Source organism: Parambassis ranga, chromosome 7 (genome assembly GCF_900634625.1).
Source record: "Parambassis ranga chromosome 7, fParRan2.1, whole genome shotgun sequence".
NCBI lineage: Eukaryota > Metazoa > Chordata > Actinopteri > Ambassidae > Parambassis > Parambassis ranga.
This window is the reverse complement of record NC_041028.1, coordinates 9,171,204-9,188,726: the sequence shown is the minus strand read 5'-3', so window position 1 is coordinate 9,188,726 and position 17,523 is coordinate 9,171,204. Positions and strand designations below refer to the sequence as shown.

General features: G+C 42.4%; 1 protein-coding gene across 1 annotated transcript in view; it reads right to left on the bottom strand.

The window, feature by feature from the left end:
* The window catches only part of LOC114438102 (low-density lipoprotein receptor-related protein 1-like), a 67,042-nt gene that overhangs the window by 32,363 nt on the left and 17,156 nt on the right, over positions 1-17,523 (bottom strand). The window contains exons 3-16 of the mRNA XM_028409214.1: positions 15,587-15,724; positions 9,843-9,962; positions 9,433-9,561; positions 8,963-9,223; positions 4,110-4,272; positions 3,557-3,779; positions 2,492-2,681; positions 2,259-2,402; positions 1,902-2,138; positions 1,563-1,743; positions 1,143-1,365; positions 856-1,045; positions 635-757; positions 218-358 (exon numbers count right to left, since the gene is read on the bottom strand). Coding sequence (XP_028265015.1) covers positions 218-358; positions 635-757; positions 856-1,045; positions 1,143-1,365; positions 1,563-1,743; positions 1,902-2,138; positions 2,259-2,402; positions 2,492-2,681; positions 3,557-3,779; positions 4,110-4,272; positions 8,963-9,223; positions 9,433-9,561; positions 9,843-9,962; positions 15,587-15,724 — 2,463 coding nt within the window. The remainder of the gene's footprint in view (positions 1-217; positions 359-634; positions 758-855; positions 1,046-1,142; positions 1,366-1,562; positions 1,744-1,901; positions 2,139-2,258; positions 2,403-2,491; positions 2,682-3,556; positions 3,780-4,109; positions 4,273-8,962; positions 9,224-9,432; positions 9,562-9,842; positions 9,963-15,586; positions 15,725-17,523) is intronic.

The following is a 17,523-nucleotide window of genomic DNA, read 5'->3' as shown; positions in this document are numbered from 1 at the left end:
AACATCCAAGACAAATATGAGTCCCAGCTTCTCAGTACCGACTGATGAGAACAAAGTTGGCCGGTCAAATTAAGGCCATATTATATCGCATGGAAAGAGACAAATCTTGGAAACTGTAGTTTGCGTTCTGTCTGTCCACATTAGCTCAGACTCTTTAACACAATGTTGTTTATCTGTGTGTCGCTGCGTAACCATGACAATGATGTGTAACACTTACGGCAGAGCTCCGGGGCCTCATCACTGTTGTCCAGACAATCATTGTCTCCGTCACATTTCCAGCGCTCTTGGATGCAGCGGTTGTTCTTGCAGGCAAACTCCCCAGGCTGGCACTGGGGTGGGGGCACGTAGGAGGGGTTGGCTAATGATGAGATCAGGGGTAGGAATGAAAACAGATGGGCCATTGAGACAAGAGCCAAGCACAAAACAAAACAAAGCCTTTTTTGAAGCCTAAGTCAGCTTTTGTCTCTCTTAAAGTTACAAAAAGTAAAAGTAAGAAAAGAAAGCATTTAGTATACTTTGCAAATGGGAAGTACAGCCTGGAATTCTTTAACTCAACTCCTGCTGAGTAATGAATTTTCCATAGCCCTCCACATTGATCCTTTGTGAAACTTTTCTACTGGAAGCAGCTAAGTACCTTTGCAGGTCACATTATCGACATCAAGGACTTGATCGTCTGCACAGCCACAGGACCTGCCGTTAGGAATAGCGAGGCACAGACTGCTACAGCCGCCATTGTTAACTCGACAAGCATTGGAGCCTACAGACAAATAAAGAAGAAAAGAAGGAGTGTATTATCAAACAGTTTCTAGTTAGCATGTCATCAGAGCAAATGTAATGACTAATAGAAAGCTATACCTTGCTGCTGGTGTGCATCATAAACTCTGATCTCAAATATGGGTGGTCTCTCGTTGCGGAGTAAAGTGACCGTCTTATTGATCGTGTCCAGCTTGTAGATGCTGCCGCCCCGGTACTCATTCCAAAACAGAAAATGTTGGTAATGACATAAACCGAAGGCGTGGTTAAGTTCCTGCCCCTCATACACCACCTGTTAGTTTAGGAACCAGAAAAACGGATTACACATCTCTGAATCTAGTATTTTTCATATTGACACAAAATATTTATTATATTAGAAGATTACCAACCTTTCGTTCAGTGGTGTTTAGGTAAAGCATCTCTATGCGGTCATAGAAAGCATCCACCCAGTACAGGATGCCCTGAGGAATGTCCAGGCTCAAGCCATTGGGCCATAGCACCGTTTTACTGGTCAGGAACACTTGGTGATGTGAACCATCCATCCAAGCTTTCTTGATCTTCCCTCTGTTGCTTTCTGTGGGATCCTCCTCCCAGTCGGTCCAGTACATCCATCTGTGAGAGGAGAGCAAGCAGTACAACATTAAAAATGTTTGCAAGCCATGATGTTCTTTAATGAAGCATCCCACAACAAAACAAAGGGCACTGAAAACTTGCCAGCTCCCACTCACACATAAATCTGACCACTGACTTCAACAAAAATGTATAATAGAAGATGAAATTAAGAGCAGCCTCCCCCCACGATGTCTCACCCATGCTGAGGGTCTACAACAATGGCACGAGGGTGGCTCATCTTCCCCTCTATGAGAGTCTTGCGAGTCTGTGAAGCCTTCTCCAGCCTGGCGACACTGATAGTCTTCTTAGGTCCATCATCTGTCCAGTAGAGATTACCTCCCATCCAGTCTACTGCTATTCCCTCTACTGTGTGGATACCTGAGATAAGCAAAGGAAGCCGGTGTGAATAAGGGAATTATTAGCTGGTCCATCCGGGATGAATATCAAGAGTATAGAAAGTGAAATTGATATGGAATGACCTAAAGGCTGGATTTGGTTAAAAAGTAGAAATCCTGTGCAAAGCTTTCACTTCTTACCATCTTTTAGTATGATGTCTCGCTCTGTGCCATCTATCTTCTGTCGGCCAATGATGTAACTGGTGGCATCGGCGAAGTAGATGAATTCACTGGCAGCGTGGAAATCCAGTGCTCTGGGGTTCATTAGGTTCTCAATGGGTATCATGTACTCATCGGGCACCGTTGCATTCATATCCATGCCCCTGATGATCCCAGGACGGCCCTTTCCGTACACCAAGAACAACTCATGGTCAGGTTCTGCAAAGGAAGAAGGAAACAACATTGTCTTTAATGATCTGTAACCACGTTTACTTCATTGCCGTCATCAGTGCTTCAGCTAATAATGTTCATCTTAGTCAAATCAGTCCTGATACTCACTCTTGCAGGACTTGCCATCACTCCCAAGACTAAATCCAGAGCGACAGCGGCAGGTACGGGTCTTGTGGCTGTTGCTCAGCAGACATATGTCAGAGCAGCCTCCAGCCTTTCCAAACTGATCAACGGCACAGGCGTGGCTGCGCACTGGGAGGGGACAGAGAAACCAAAACAATTACGCAATGACACAATGAAATCAGCTCGTAACAGCTGCTGACAGGGATCTTGCTGTGCACCTTGAGGTTGACGTCTCTGGTGGTACACATGCAGCGCGGCTCCCCGGTCTAACCGAGTCACCACCTGGAAGTCAGAGCTGTTGAAGCGGTTCACACGGATCACGCTGGTCTTGGGGTTGAGGTTGCCTTCATCTGAGTTTGTAGCGTAGAGATAGTTCTCAAAGACAGTCAGGCCATACAGGTGCTCAATCTGAAATAAATTACAGAGGACAATAACACAGAAAAATTAAAATGTGGTAAAAATGCTGGCATTTAAGTAAAGTAGCTCACTGCGCATGACTAATGGTTTGTGTGATAACGTCTGTGTACACATTTCTGTCTTAAACATTGCCTGGCAAATCGTGCATAATGTAACCTAACAAACAATTTATCAGTAAAGAACATATTATGGTGCTAAAATGTGTAGAAATCCCTTAAAGACAACAAACGTTGATGCATAGACAGACAGAGAGATAAAGAAAGAGTGTTTGTGTAAACTTGGCACAAGACAGCATCATGGCTCCCTTCCCCATCTGCTGTTAAACAGAGAAAGGTTTCCCTTTTTATAAGGGTCTGTTCTGTGCAGCTCTCCTCTACTGTCAGAAAGATGTATGGGCTGGGATCATATTACCTCCCTCCGCCTCTCTCACACACACACAGCACCACCACCGCAGTCCTGATTTCATTAAGATCATTACTCCACTATAAGTTTGAGCCAAGCTTCGCTAGTGCCAGACTAATATGTTTAGAGAGGCACTAGCCAGGAAAATCACACACTCTTTAAGTAATATCAATCAAGGCAATAAAAAGGACCCATCCCCAGGAGAGGCACAGTCTCTCCGCCTAGATACACAGGAGACAACTGGATAACAGTGCTGCCTCAAAAGATGATGAGATTAAATCAGTGATGAAACAGATTTAAAAAACAGATGTTTTTTATTATCAATGGGAGGAGAAATGTGTAAGGAATCTGGGCTGTGGCGGTTAGGGATGTACAATTCTCCCTTCTCCACTCTGTGTGTGTAATGAGGTGTAGCCGGTATATTCTGTGTGTACACATACATCTGACCAGCCATGAAACCTCACCAGCAAACCCTGGATGATGGTGTGGCGGTTTTTGCCTTCATAGTCGACCACTTCGATGTAGTCCAGGTAGGCGTCAGCCCAGTACACCAACCGGTTCACCAGGTCCAAAGTGATACCGTGGGGGAAGACAATCTTAGTGTCCACCAGCTTGGTGCGGTTCTGGCCATCCATATCACAGCGTTCCACCCTTGGCGTTGAGCCATAGTCTGTGAAGAAGACTTTTCTGTGTATGAAAAGGTGAGTGAGAAGGCGAGCACAACCGAGAAATCTGTATTAGTCATCATAAATTAATTTAGACATTAACAAAAAAATGGAGAATAGATACTTCAAAAAAGGAACTACTTAAGTATCAGGAACCCAAGACAGCCAATATGCGAGTTACGTGACACACACAAGTATCTGTCTAGTACTCTGTCTGGAGGAAGTGCTTTGATTTTAAGGACCTGCTTATTCAGCACATCATCTGATCATAAGGCAGCATTTTCCTCTCAAGTGTTGCTAAAACAGCAGCAAAGACCATGTTAGGTCAAGAAAGCTGGAGAGAAATACAGACCCCATGGCTGGGTCCAAGGCGATGCCTTTAGGGTTGTACAGCTCCTGGTCCAGAAGGGTCACACAAGTCTGACCGTTCTTGTTGCAGACAAACACCCGATCATCCACGTCATCCACAAAGTAGAAATTTCCAGTCAGCCAGTCTATAGCCATCTGCTCCACATCTGACAGATGCAGAGGAGAGAAGGGGAGAGGAGAACACACAACAGAGCCAGTCAAATAAAAGGCTGTCAAGGGAGTACAGTCATATAACTGAATGATTTCAAAACCTCTCATTTTATGATGCCACACATGTAATAGACAAAATAATAGCATTCATGTTTATTTATCTGCTTCAGGTTGTCCATTACGGGAACTCCACTTGTTTTTGATTAAGACACATGCAGAACATGGGGAGGGAAAAGAAAACACAAGACTTGAGACTTCATAAACTTAAGCCCTGCCTGTGAACCTAACACAGGACTTTCTTGCAGAGAGACTTCAGATCTTCATGAACATTTTGCATGACTCACTTTTTGTAAATTCTAAAGAAGAGAGTTCCAGAAGGTCACTTTAAGCAAAGTTTGTCAGTGAGACACATCAGCTGTGAAAATAGCAGACTGACCTACTAACAGAACTGAAAACCACTGCGACTGAACATAAGTGAAGACCAAAAACTTCCTGACTGCTCCAATGTAGCTGTGTAGGTGTGATTCCTTTACAAAATACTTTTGTACTTTACTTACTATTGGTATAAGGCCAAGGGGTGAACAACAATATTAGTAATCTGAAGATTCACGAAAATGTTATTTATTTAAAAAAATGCACAAAACACGCAAAACAGGCTTTGACATTTTAGGGATGAAATCTACTATCATTTAGAGTGACCTGTTGTGACTTCTCTCACAAAAGTACTTGAAATTTTGTAACCTCATTTAAGCCAAAGTAGAAAGAGGAAGCTCAACAGATGGAGACCTTTATTTCTAAGTGGAGAGAGAGGGGGGGGTGTTTTAACAGCTGCCACTGCACATCCTTTCACCAATGTATACACAAACATGCAGACTGACACACATCACATAGGCTCACCTCTCAGACTATCAAGAGTGACTGTACTTGTCTCTCTCCAAACACAACTTTGATTCTGAGGTCCAGCAGCTTCAACAATGCAGCTCAGAGACAGAACCAAAGAAAATTCCCCAACAGACACATCTGGGTCTAATACAGATCCACTCCACCTACTGAAGGCAGCCAGAACTTCAAACTGTGAGCTCTGCATGGGACTTAATGTATGCTTGATGCTACATCTGAAAAGAAAATGTGAAACTGTTGAGGATGGAGCTCTAGCAGTTCTCAGGAAACAAAAAGACACCAATAGTGCTCCAGTAAGCCTCTTAGCTGAAGTAATTTATTGACAAGGCAAAGGTAGTGGCCATTTTATATTTAAACGGGATGTGACTGTAAATACATGATCTAATAAAAAAAACAATCATACAAAAAAGAGCATAGGAAGGGATCCAAAATCAGTCCTCATATCAGAACCATGATTCTGACAGGGAAAAGGCTCTCATGAAGTTATGAGTGATAGTGATATTCCCATTGGTATCAGTTTTAAAACCTGACTCCACTAAGCACGTCCAGCTGGAAGTCTGCATGCACAAGGCATTGATTTGATCCATACGCAGAGGAGTGAGACAGTTGTGCAACCCAGTGACCACTGTGTTGTGTAACAGCGTACGACTGGTGGACCCCCTTATCCTGAGAGCCAGCCAGTCTGTTGACGTCTTCACTCCTGCAGCTTCTGGTAAACGGAAAGTTTGCTGGGAAACCGAATGAACCCACCCCTTTCTTCTCATCTAACCACCCTGCCCTCACAACCCCTTTTTCTCTTCCTGCCGGTAACACCTACCACCTCACACTACTCTGAGGAAACGTTTCACAAACTGAGGGGGTCCTCACTGCCAACAACAAATATGCTTTCCACCCAAGTAGCGCAGGTATTTACACACAGGGCCACAGCCTATTTAGGTCTAGTCACACACCGACGCCTAGATGGAGGAGATTTTGTGTTTTTATGTTATTTCCTCTATTTGCATGCCAGTGCAAGTATCCCTATATTTACATGTTAGTGCGAAGCAGAAAAGAAATCATCATCATCCACTCACATAATCCTCTCTGTGCCAAGAAGATCCTATTAATCTGTGCAAAAACCTCTTTAACCTCTCAAGAGCACAGTTTTGGAGTTTAGCGATTATGATTTTCCATAGGGATCTGACATATGACCTCTATTAAAGAGCCAGTAATTCTGAACTGTTATGCCACTGGCAAATCCCCCCACTGCAACAAATGAAAAAGAGAAGTTATTGGCTAGATAGGGAGGTTGGATGGATATGACATGATTTCCCCCAACACTACATGATAAAATCCTGAGTCATACAAAGACGTTCTATGCACTAATATATTCGGGAAAAAAAGACGCCTCCAGAACAGACACTAGGAAGAGAAAGGGAGGAAACTGAAGGACGGACAGAGACAGACGGGCAGACATGGGGAGACATGCTGGTCCCTGCTGTGGCGTTCCGCTCAGAGGGTGGAGAGGATGGGATTGGTAGACTCTGCTATCCTTTTATCTTTGCAGTCAGAGAATCACACATGCAGACCGAACAGGCCACATCTGGAACCCTCGTCTACTTATCTGCCCTCCTCTCTCAGGCTCACACAAGCTATAAATCATGGCTGTTTATGTGAAGTTGCTTCAAACACTACACCTATCCCCAGGTCTGCCCAGCTCACTTTTACAAGTGCACCTGAGCCCTGCTTGTTATAAAACACTGAATAAGACAGGCACCAATTTTATGATTAAATTTGGGTTAAAAGTTCATCTACCAGCAAATAGAGAAAGAAAACAGGCCAATTAGAATGGGAAAAATTCTGATAACATATGAAAACAAAGGAAGCCATATTTCAAATGCATAAGAATGACTGACTGGCAAATTTAAACACGTACCTATGAATGGCTGGTTCATTTTCTAACAGGAGGTTAAGATGGGTTAATATGGTCACATTTTAAAGCAAATGAGTGCAACAATATACAATTACAAATGTCTTTTTGACTCAACTGACATCTGCAAGTCTAAGGGGAAGTTTGTGGCCACTGATCTCAAATTCTACTTTTAAATAAAAATGAGGTTTAACAGCCTCAATGAAAAAACACAGCAAAAAACAACTGCACAAACAGGAACATAAACAGTAATTTGTACAGAACAGTGGTAGCCAAACAGATGTGAGTGAAAAAAAACTCAATTCATAAAAGGTAATATGTTACTAAATATGAGTCAAAGGTATCTGGGTTAGTGTGTGTGTGTGTGTGTGTGTCTGACTGGACAGGACCTGAGACGACCAGAAGAATGTTGAGGCTGTTCAGGCTGACATAACCCAACAGAGGAATGTAAATACCATCTGCATGACCACTCACTCACACACACACAGAGAAACACCTCCAAAGTACAGCAAAATCACTACCTTCTCCTTCGCCCTCTCATTTTATCATTCCCTTTATCCTAGCTGTAGTCTCTCAGCGTCCCTCTCGCTTCCACCTTCCACCGTCTCTTGCCATATACGCTATTTACATGTTTCCTCATTATGTTATAGAAATTAGCAGTTGCTATTTTGCTGAATAGGAATAAGGAGACAGAGCTGTGACTCACACAAAGTCACACAGCAGCAATCCAACACAATAGGAGGAGAGGTGATGGGCCAATCAATCAATTGGAAAGACCACATTTTAGGAAGGCGGGTCTCTGAGCCTCCTACCCTCTGTCAGCAGCGACAGCAGTTACACCAGCTTCATTTGAAGTGCATATGAGCCAGAGCACTTCTAATCATGTCACAGGTTTTTTGTGTCCCACATTTCAGGGTCTGCACTCCCAGCGTCTCCACTTGTTTTCTTCTTCTTCTTCACGTCTGCTGTTCCATGCCTGGGGCTAATTCTCAAGGGAAAGCTTCTCACATGCACGTCCGCAGGCATGCATGCACGCACACACACTCACACCAATGGTTTTTTTTCTATTTTGTCTACATTTCTGCCCCCATTCTTAGAGAGTAACGGCTCCATCAGCCAGGCGAATAACAACAAACCTTGTCAGGCTTGTAATCACAGATAAATCATGTCAGCATTATATGACTCAGTCTCAAATGGAAGTAATCACATGCTGTGTATGTTAGTCTGTGTCTGGCTGTGGGTGTTGTCCAACAGATGAGCCGGCATGTTAAGACAACGCCTGTGGAAGACACTAACTAAACAGGCTAGATGGTTCACTTGTCATTGTTTATCAGTGTGCACACACACACACACACACACTACAGCAATGACATAAACATGAGCGAGACGACACGAAAACTTACTTCTGTGTCACTGTGTACAATCAATGCATAAATCAAGCACCACTGTAGGTCACAGTATGCCTGTCAAGTAATGTGCTAATGAATGCCTGAGGCTCTATATGTATTACATCAGTGTAAGTCAGCTACACAGGTATTGCCTCTATAGGATGATTTAGTATTGTGTCAGGGTGTCCCCGGTTAAAAGACAAACCTCCTGTAAAAGAAAGCACACTCAGTATTTCTAATTGGCACTTTTATGCTGGTATGAGCAGCTTTTGAAGACAAGACCAGATTGCTGCAGATCTTTGTCTGAGCTATAGGGACCATTTGATTCCTGAGGCAAAATGAACAGTTCACATTTGGCCAACTGAGAGTTGTTTCAGTGTTCATACACAGAGTATATACTTCTTTTTCACAAGAGCTAAGATGTTATGCTTTGGTTTATAAAAGATATTGTGTCAGAGATGTCTTCTATTTTTCAATATAACTACTCACGGTGCAAGCTGAGGGAGATGTTGATGGTGCGGATGTTACTGACGGGCTTCAGGTCTTGGATGCTGGCGCACTTTAGCTGAGTGGCAGCGGGAGTGTCACCCACATCGATCCAGCAAACTGTCTCCTCGGCATAGATAAAGTCCATGGCCATGGTCTGTTTGGTGGGGATGGAGGGCAGCCGTGACGTGGACCCGCTCAGGGAGGTGCATCGGATGTCATGGAGATTAGCAATCAACAGCACAGGCAGACGATCCACTGGCTCTGAAATAAGAAGACCAGAAATTGAGCTGAGGAAGAAGTGTGGGTGAAACGATGGAAAGGAATCAAAGTCACTGAGTGCACATCTATAAAATAATTATCTCCATTAAAAAATGCTTGTAAAACAAATGGCAACAATGCAGATTTAACAAAAAATTAAGTGTAATCTGGTGTTACTTCAATACAAGCTTTGTTACTGTGTCTTTTCTCACCATTTTTAGCCTTGCAGGAGCGGTTGTCTGGCTGCAGCAGGTAGCCCTCCACACAACTGCAGATGTAGGAGCCTTCAGTGTTGGTGCATGTCTGACTGCACGTCCCGTACACACTGCACTCATTAAAATCTACCAAGACAACACCACAAACATGTATTAACAAACACAAAGAGTGATTAAATACATCAAGACTGTGCTTTACACTGGGTGTACTTGTAGCCTAGATTATTTTCTTGAGATAAGTAAACAGCAAAGGCAACTCCCAAACCTTGGAACTGGCATTTATCATCCCTCCCATAGAAAATGTTTGATAAAAAATACCTCTAATCTGCTCACAGCAAACAGAAAGTCAGAGTAATTAGATGATTTCTTTGGGCAAACTACAATAAGTTTGCCAAATCACCACCCACCTTTGCACATCTTTCCATCTGCAGCGACCTCGTAACCATGTCTACAGTAGCACCGAGGCCCGTCATGAGTCACTGCACAGTGATACTGGCACCCATGGGAGGCACAGTCTGGTGCTTGTTCTGAATCAGAGAAAAACAGAGACACACAGGGAGCATTAAATACTGCAAATACATATAGCAAGGATGATTCCAGTGCAGTCTTTCACAGAGCTGTGCTATCATAATCAATCACCACGGAGAGATCGGATAGGATTGTAAGTGTGTGTGGATGTCAGTGATCGTGTGGGTCACACACGTGCATTCATATGTATTCACCCGCACATGTGACATACGGAGTGATTTGAATGTGCACACATTAGAGGGCCCCTTCTGTCCCACCCCCAGAGGGAACTCAAGGACACATCCTTTTGGCAGCAAATGAAAGGGGGGAATCCGCACATCCTCTCATCATGACCTCTATAGCATGCCCGTGTGCACGCAGATGTGTGTGTCAAGTCTTAGAGATAAATGGGCTCGTCTGTCACAGACTGAAATGATAGTGTGTCTGCTAGTGGTACTCATTTGACACTACAGAACAAATGGTATTTCAGACAGTTCTAAGGAGCTTTGAAGCTTGAATGTGGAGAGTTGTGACACTTTCTCACATACAAAATACCTCATTACTTACATAAGTACATCTACACAGGCCTGTGACATTCACTGGGGATAGGTGATGCCCTAGAGTTCAATAAACCCTGTATGAGGCCATGGAGATTAACTCATGGAGGAAATTGCAGTAAATTGGAACAGAGGGAAAGATACAGGATAATCCAGATCACGATCAGAGTTCAGTTATTCAACAATATTCCCTTTGTTACACATACACTTTAAAATGGAGTTATCTATGATATGATAGTTGACTATTTGACATGAGCCTGCATGAAGCTGTTCTCAAATGTGACAGCTGAAGAAGATTTTTCATGCACATACACATTTAGAGATCAACTGAAAGAATGAAGACACAATAAGGATTTTAGACAAGAGCAAGAACATTTGAGAGAAATTGTCAGTCTGATGCCAAGACAGCCAGACTAAAGCCTCAGCAACCACACCACATGCAAATCTTAAGGGCTCAGCTTCACTCAAACCCCGAGCAAAACTCTTGAGAAACACTTTTGTTCAACTACTTAGCAAAGTGTAAACACACAACTGTAAATACATTTGAAAAAGAGGTTTCCACAACATTGATTGATCATGCACACAATGCACATACAGGCGCTCATGGTAGTACTGCTGTGAAAAGCAAGGGACAGGACCAGTGAAGAGTCCTTATTATATAAAGCCTGTGGCACTCCGGGCCATAATGACCCTTTTGTTGAGGCTCCACTGAAAAGAAGAGTCCCCCAGCAAACATTGTGGCCCAGATCAAATCCATTCACCGTGCCTCACACTGCGAGAGACCACAGGCAACTGGAGAGCTACAATACCCACAATGTGCATCTCAGTCCAGGGTAATTTTGTGCCATGTTGTATCCAAGTGTCTAGCAATGGGTGGCCAGTGTGTATGAATATCACAGATTACTCCCCTGCATCTACTTTAATGTGTTTAAAATATGAATAATCAAATATGGTACAAATCAAGAGTTAAAACAAGATTCTATGATATGAATATGTAAAACCTTGCGCTTAATCTAACCTCTGAGACAGCAGAACAGAAAAATGGATGAAAAAAAACAAGTAGGAGGAGGGGAAAGGACAAACAGAGGTGGGAACGAGTGCATAAAGAGCTTAAGGATATGAGGTTAGCAAGTTCCACTTCATAGCAAACGATCAGCAGCAGCATGCCAGACGTTTGACCAGGGGTTAATGAACGAAGCAAACAAATCACACAGTGACACACTGGAGGCCTTCAATCCTAAACAAGTGTGCCAAAGCCATTGATCCCATTAGTGCATGGATGGCAACCCTCAATTTCACTTATCTACTATAGCTCTTTAAAGGGAAGCGGGCTGAAAGTATGAACCTGTTTGCCATTAGGCTGAGCTTCAGTAAGACATCTCACATTTTAAATGGGCATAACAGTACCTGTCACACTATTTTGTACACCCCCTTTTGTGGTTTGTGTTACAAATAAATCTTAAACATTTAGATAACGTCCTTTTTCCTTTCGCACTTTTTATATGTATCAATTCCTGTTAACTACACCAGAAAAGTAATGTGGGACTGGAGTCTATTTCCTTGTATGTGTGTACATATAAACCCGGTTGAAAGAATTTATATGGAACTGAAGTATTCTTCATGCTACTGGAAAGGTTTCCACACATACACAAACAAACGGCACTACTACTACTACTACTACTACACTTCGACTCAGCTGCATGACGGTCTATGAGGAAATTTATGAATGTTGACATTTTCCTCTAAAATCCCATCATGGGGTTGACAGGCTGGGTGCAACAGCATAACATAGGTTGAATGAGGCAGAGCCTGGGTGGTGGTAGGGTCAGGAACCCAGTTACACAACAACACTGACACAACTGAGTGATTTTATACACTCACTCCTTAAGAAGATGAGCTCATCTTTCCATCAACTGGCTTGAAAGTTTTTTTTTACACTGAAAGATTTCAATAAAATAAACAAAGCTTCTCTCCTACAAGCATCAAATCCAGTGTGTGACTTATTACAGAAAGGATTTGTAGGGCATTCCTACTCTTTGTGCTCTCACCGTCTGGAAACAAGTTTGCACATGCCTTTGCCTTCAACATGCAGCTTAGAGAGGCCTACTGTTTTCTTACATAGTGCCATCAAATTACCTCATTTTTACCTTAAATACCTGCATATGATTCTAAAGTAACTGAAAGCATGTATTTAAATTCACCTGCATGGGCTGCTCACTTTTTTGTTCCACATTTTTCACCAGGTTGTTTCCATGGGAACCACAAGACATTTTATTTAATACATTTAATTTGGGTCTGATCTAAAACTTTGTGTTCCTGTTGTATTTATATAATATGTATCACATGATTAATCTGCATTCTCAACACACTATTAATACTGACTTGCATCTATCATATACCTCCTAGTTGGTGGGTAAAGTTGTGTTACCATGAAGCTTACAATGCTTGGTGAAGAAAAAATGTTCCAAGTGAAGGAACACCAATTGTGAGCATGAAGTATATTTATTGACTGCTGTTTGCAGGCCTCATGCTCAAAGGGAGCAAAGTAACCGTTTGCAAACACACGCAGGGCAGCAGCTTGAGTAATGAGCAAACAGTAGCTAGCTTAGTCTCAAACAGTGGCAGCATGCTGCCCAGGTGCCTGAATCTAAACTACTGCAAACAAACAGAAATGTACAAACTTACAACATACACATGCTGGAGCACAAAACATTCCCAAACTCACGTGGCAATATAACTTTGTAAATAACGTTCTAACTTCAATCTGCAGCCAATAATAAGTTTAGAAATACATTTTACAACACTCCAGTGTCTCTACATATGGTGATGGGTAAAACCCAGCAATAAAACAGGTCTTATCATGCAAGACAACTCCAGTAACTGCAGCCAATAAACTCATTTAGGTCAAGACCCACTCATGAATAAAGATGTGGTCTTTCCACAGGCAGCTTGAAGAAGCCTATGACTGATTCTCATTCCACAGTTAGTGGGACATGAAGGACAATGAAAGCCTGTGCATAAACAATAGCATTGGGCCACAAGAATAATCAGAGCGCCCTCTGAGGCATCAAGGAAAAAGAAAAAAAGCTCTCAGAAGTAATGCCATGACCCCATTTTTCTTCCCTATCAATCAGTCACTTCTGAGGGAGGCAGGTCTAAGGCCTCCTCTTCCAAAAGAGGCCTCATCAGCCACAAAATGACAAAGAAAGGACAAACACAGGCCTGGAGATCAATGAGGATACTCAACTTTCACCCATACAACAGAAAATATGACTCCTAGTTGTCTATGAAGGCTACTTTTAATTATATGGACCCTTTTTATGTGGCATATTGTTTGTGTTTGACAAAAAATTAATGTTGAACTGATTAACAAAATGTTTGAAATTGACAGAAAATAGTGGTATTTAAAACTCTTTATGTGATCTCATATTTGCATGGAAATTATTCCAGTTTGCATTGCTTCTAGTGTCAAATCAATTACTCTAACCATGTTCATGGGTTCACCACCCATAGCAGCACTCCCAGGCTCTGCCAGTTTACTTCCTACAATCATATACAAAGCCTAATTAAAACTAAGCTTAGCCACACACTGAAAAAGAAGAAGGACATTTATTCCAGCCAGATCAAATTCCTCCCTGACCTACCCTGCTACACTCCCTTTTCTAACCACTCGTCAACAACGTTGGTAGAATTAGACACACTAAACTGACAAAGTGTGCTTTCAGACACCAGCACCCAGGTATACTTGCACAACCCTACAGTGTGTACAAGCAAACACTGGGATGCTTGTGAAAGGCCAGGCCTTTCCCTGAAAAGAGCAAAGTGCCGAAAGTTCTGGACACACTGCTGGTGTGTTTGGATGTGGGGTAATGGGTGTGTTTCGGTATATTTGCAAGAATGTGTCTGTGTGTGCATGTGAGTGCACGCATGCATTGCATGACACATGTAGTGTAGGTGTGCGTTGACCACTGGACGTGTGTCCTCAGGGGTATGTTATGACTGAATGACATCATCACAGTGTTGTATAAAAGCAGCGATGAACCAGTGTGTGGGATACTTTCACCCACTCTGTACAATCAGGCCAGCAGTACTGCTCAATTACACTTACTGTCAATGTGATGACTAATTTACTATAAATCTTTAGAGCAATGACTCAACTCGGTGAGGTCCGATAAGAAAACTGTGTGTGTGTGTGTGTGTGTGTGTGTGTAAAACAACGCACAGGAGAAACTGCCCTGTAAGCTCAACACATGTAACACATGTCAAACATGTAAACGCACATCAAAATCACTAAGTTTGTTTACATGACCAAAAATATGGACGAAAAGTTACTAAAACAGGCAACAGAACCTCTGGGTAATACTTTTTTTGGCAACAGAGATAAGCTGATTCAATATTACAGACATTGTTTGCAACCATGGCAGGCGGACCCACCCTTGATCCAGGACGGTACACTTAGATTTCAATGTTGATGGTAAATAACTGATTGCATGAGTCCAAATTCCAGCAACGGACCAGCAATGAGGAAATATACTCACACAAAGCTGGCACAGAAGAAGTTAAAAGCACACATGTGTCCCACACTGCAGCTTTAAACCAGGCAGAGCTTCAGACATCTGAGGACTGAATGCTGCTGTATAAGGAGGCAATTCTCTAAAGTGTTTGCTCCTTTGTCAGCTGCAACAAAGACACACACTATGGACCCAATATGGCCAAGCTCTTATTCCTCTGTTGTCTCTAATTAATAGTAGAGGATTTGATGGGATTCTTCAGCTGCGTCTGCACTGAATGCTCATTACTCCCACAGAGATGGGTGAGACAGCCGCATAGCTAAGCTGATTGATAAATTAATGACTTTTTTTCCCCAGAAAGAGAAATTCCATTGTAATCGCACAAGCCAGAGCAGGCCAGCTTATTAAAGGGCCTAATAGAGGAGATTATTTGATAGAGATTATAGTTTGGGATGGGGAGACAAGGAGATGACAGTTTTATTCAAAGGCTGGCGGGTCAATTTTGACCCACAACAAACAAAAGGGGCAAACTCTCTACAGACTACACCTGCTCCGAGTGTGTTTTGTGTTTATCACCTCTGCAGTGAGGTCCTTCGTCCCAGCCGTCAGAGCAGTCGGGGACTCCATCGCACAATTTGCTCATATGGATACAAACATCCAGGTCCAGGCAGCCATGTTCGTTAACAGGACACTGGTTCACTCTGCTGTGCGAACCTGGAAACCAGAAAAACACAAGTGAGGAAACACTGCAGTGTAAAGCAACATACTGCGTCAAACACCAACAAAACAACAGTGAAATTAAGCTTTTCAAATGCTATTAAAAATGTATATTGGTAATATTAAATATGAAAAGTTCTCATTCAAGATCAAAAGCAGGAAAGATCTCAGAGCATTAAAATTAGAGAATGATATTTTCAAGCTTCATTTAATCATGTAGCCATGTTGTCCGTTGCAAAGAGAGACCAAGCAATAAATAGACAACACATATCGAATCAAGGGTTAAAATTGCTGCTACTGTTCATCCTCATAATTTAAAAATACATTTCACTTCCTCATTATGTGTATATAAGCCCTAAAACCCAAAACCCACTCATGCTGACTCCTCTGCTTCCCCTGTCCCACAGTTAATCAGATTTTGGTTAATAAATACAAGAAAATTATCTTATTCACACAAACTTGACAGATTATTACATTTCATTTCAAAACACAGTGCTAAATAGATACATAATCTTTTCAAGCTTTTAGACATCTTTGGAAAAGCAGTGCTAAATACGTGGCTAACACAAGCCCTCTCATGATGCATGTGTAACAGATGTGTGAACATGGCGCAACATGAAGTGCACATGTGATGATCTGACATGTTACATAAAGAAAAGAAAAAAGGCATAAAAAATTAGTAAAATAAAAGAGAAAGGCTAAACTGAAGAGGGCAAAGGACCGCAACATCTTCGGGTCCAGGGATTTTTTTTAAACCAATGTCAGACTAGTACATACAGTAGATATTCACTTCCCCTCATTTTCTCCCACTCTTCTCTCTGTCTCTCTTCTCAGCCCACACTGCAGAGCAAACAGTTTACCTTGGCTGTTTTTCTTCTTCCTCCTCCTCCACCCCCCCTCTCTCTCTCGTTCTCTCTCTTTTCTTTCTTTCTAACATCTGCTGACCCATTTTAGAAAAACACTCGAAGCAGAGAAAATAAAGTTCACCTCCTTTACAGGAAACAATCTACGGGTTGTGTGCAGTGCTGAGAGAGGCTTTTTGAGGATGGCATCTGAATATCTGAAGCATGAGCTGCAAACCTGATTCAGAAGAAGTCTCCAGACTGAATACTGTGTAGCTGTTGCAGCCAGAATGCAGATCATTTGAGCCTCATTTCTGTTTATTCTTTTAGGGGCTGTGAACCCGGCTTAGGAAATGTAAGAGAATAAGAGCAGAAATTCACTGGTGGGGCATGCTATACAGGATGATTTATCTTTGTGTCATGCATACAGAGTTTAGACGTGGGAACAGCATACATCTCTCTGTGTCTGAGATAAAAATACATACAGTGGATATGTGTAAAAGCATGAGGGAAGAAGTCTGCATACCAATATTCCCTGAGGAAACCCAGGTCCTCTTTATCCATCCAAGAGATTAGCAACCACATACAAAGACCTTAAATCTTATTCAGTTGCCTTAAAGTGACATGATCTTCCACCATGATCCCACCACAGCAGCCTGTGTGGAAAATGTGCCACATCCAAACAGAGAATTAGTTTCTAATACATCTGGCTTAGTAAGAAGAAGAGTGGCTCTCCCATTCGGGGAAATGCTAGCATATTAGCAGCCCTCCTACAGCCTCGGCCTCTAAACCAGCCTGATTTACATTCAATAAACTGCCAACATGGGGATTTCTACATAAACTGTGATACCAAGAATAAACTGCCATGTACACTAGAAATAAAACATCTCTCAAAGGATTTAGCATTTGTCAACAATTTTCAGGGAGGCATAAAAGACAAGCAGAGTAAAAGTC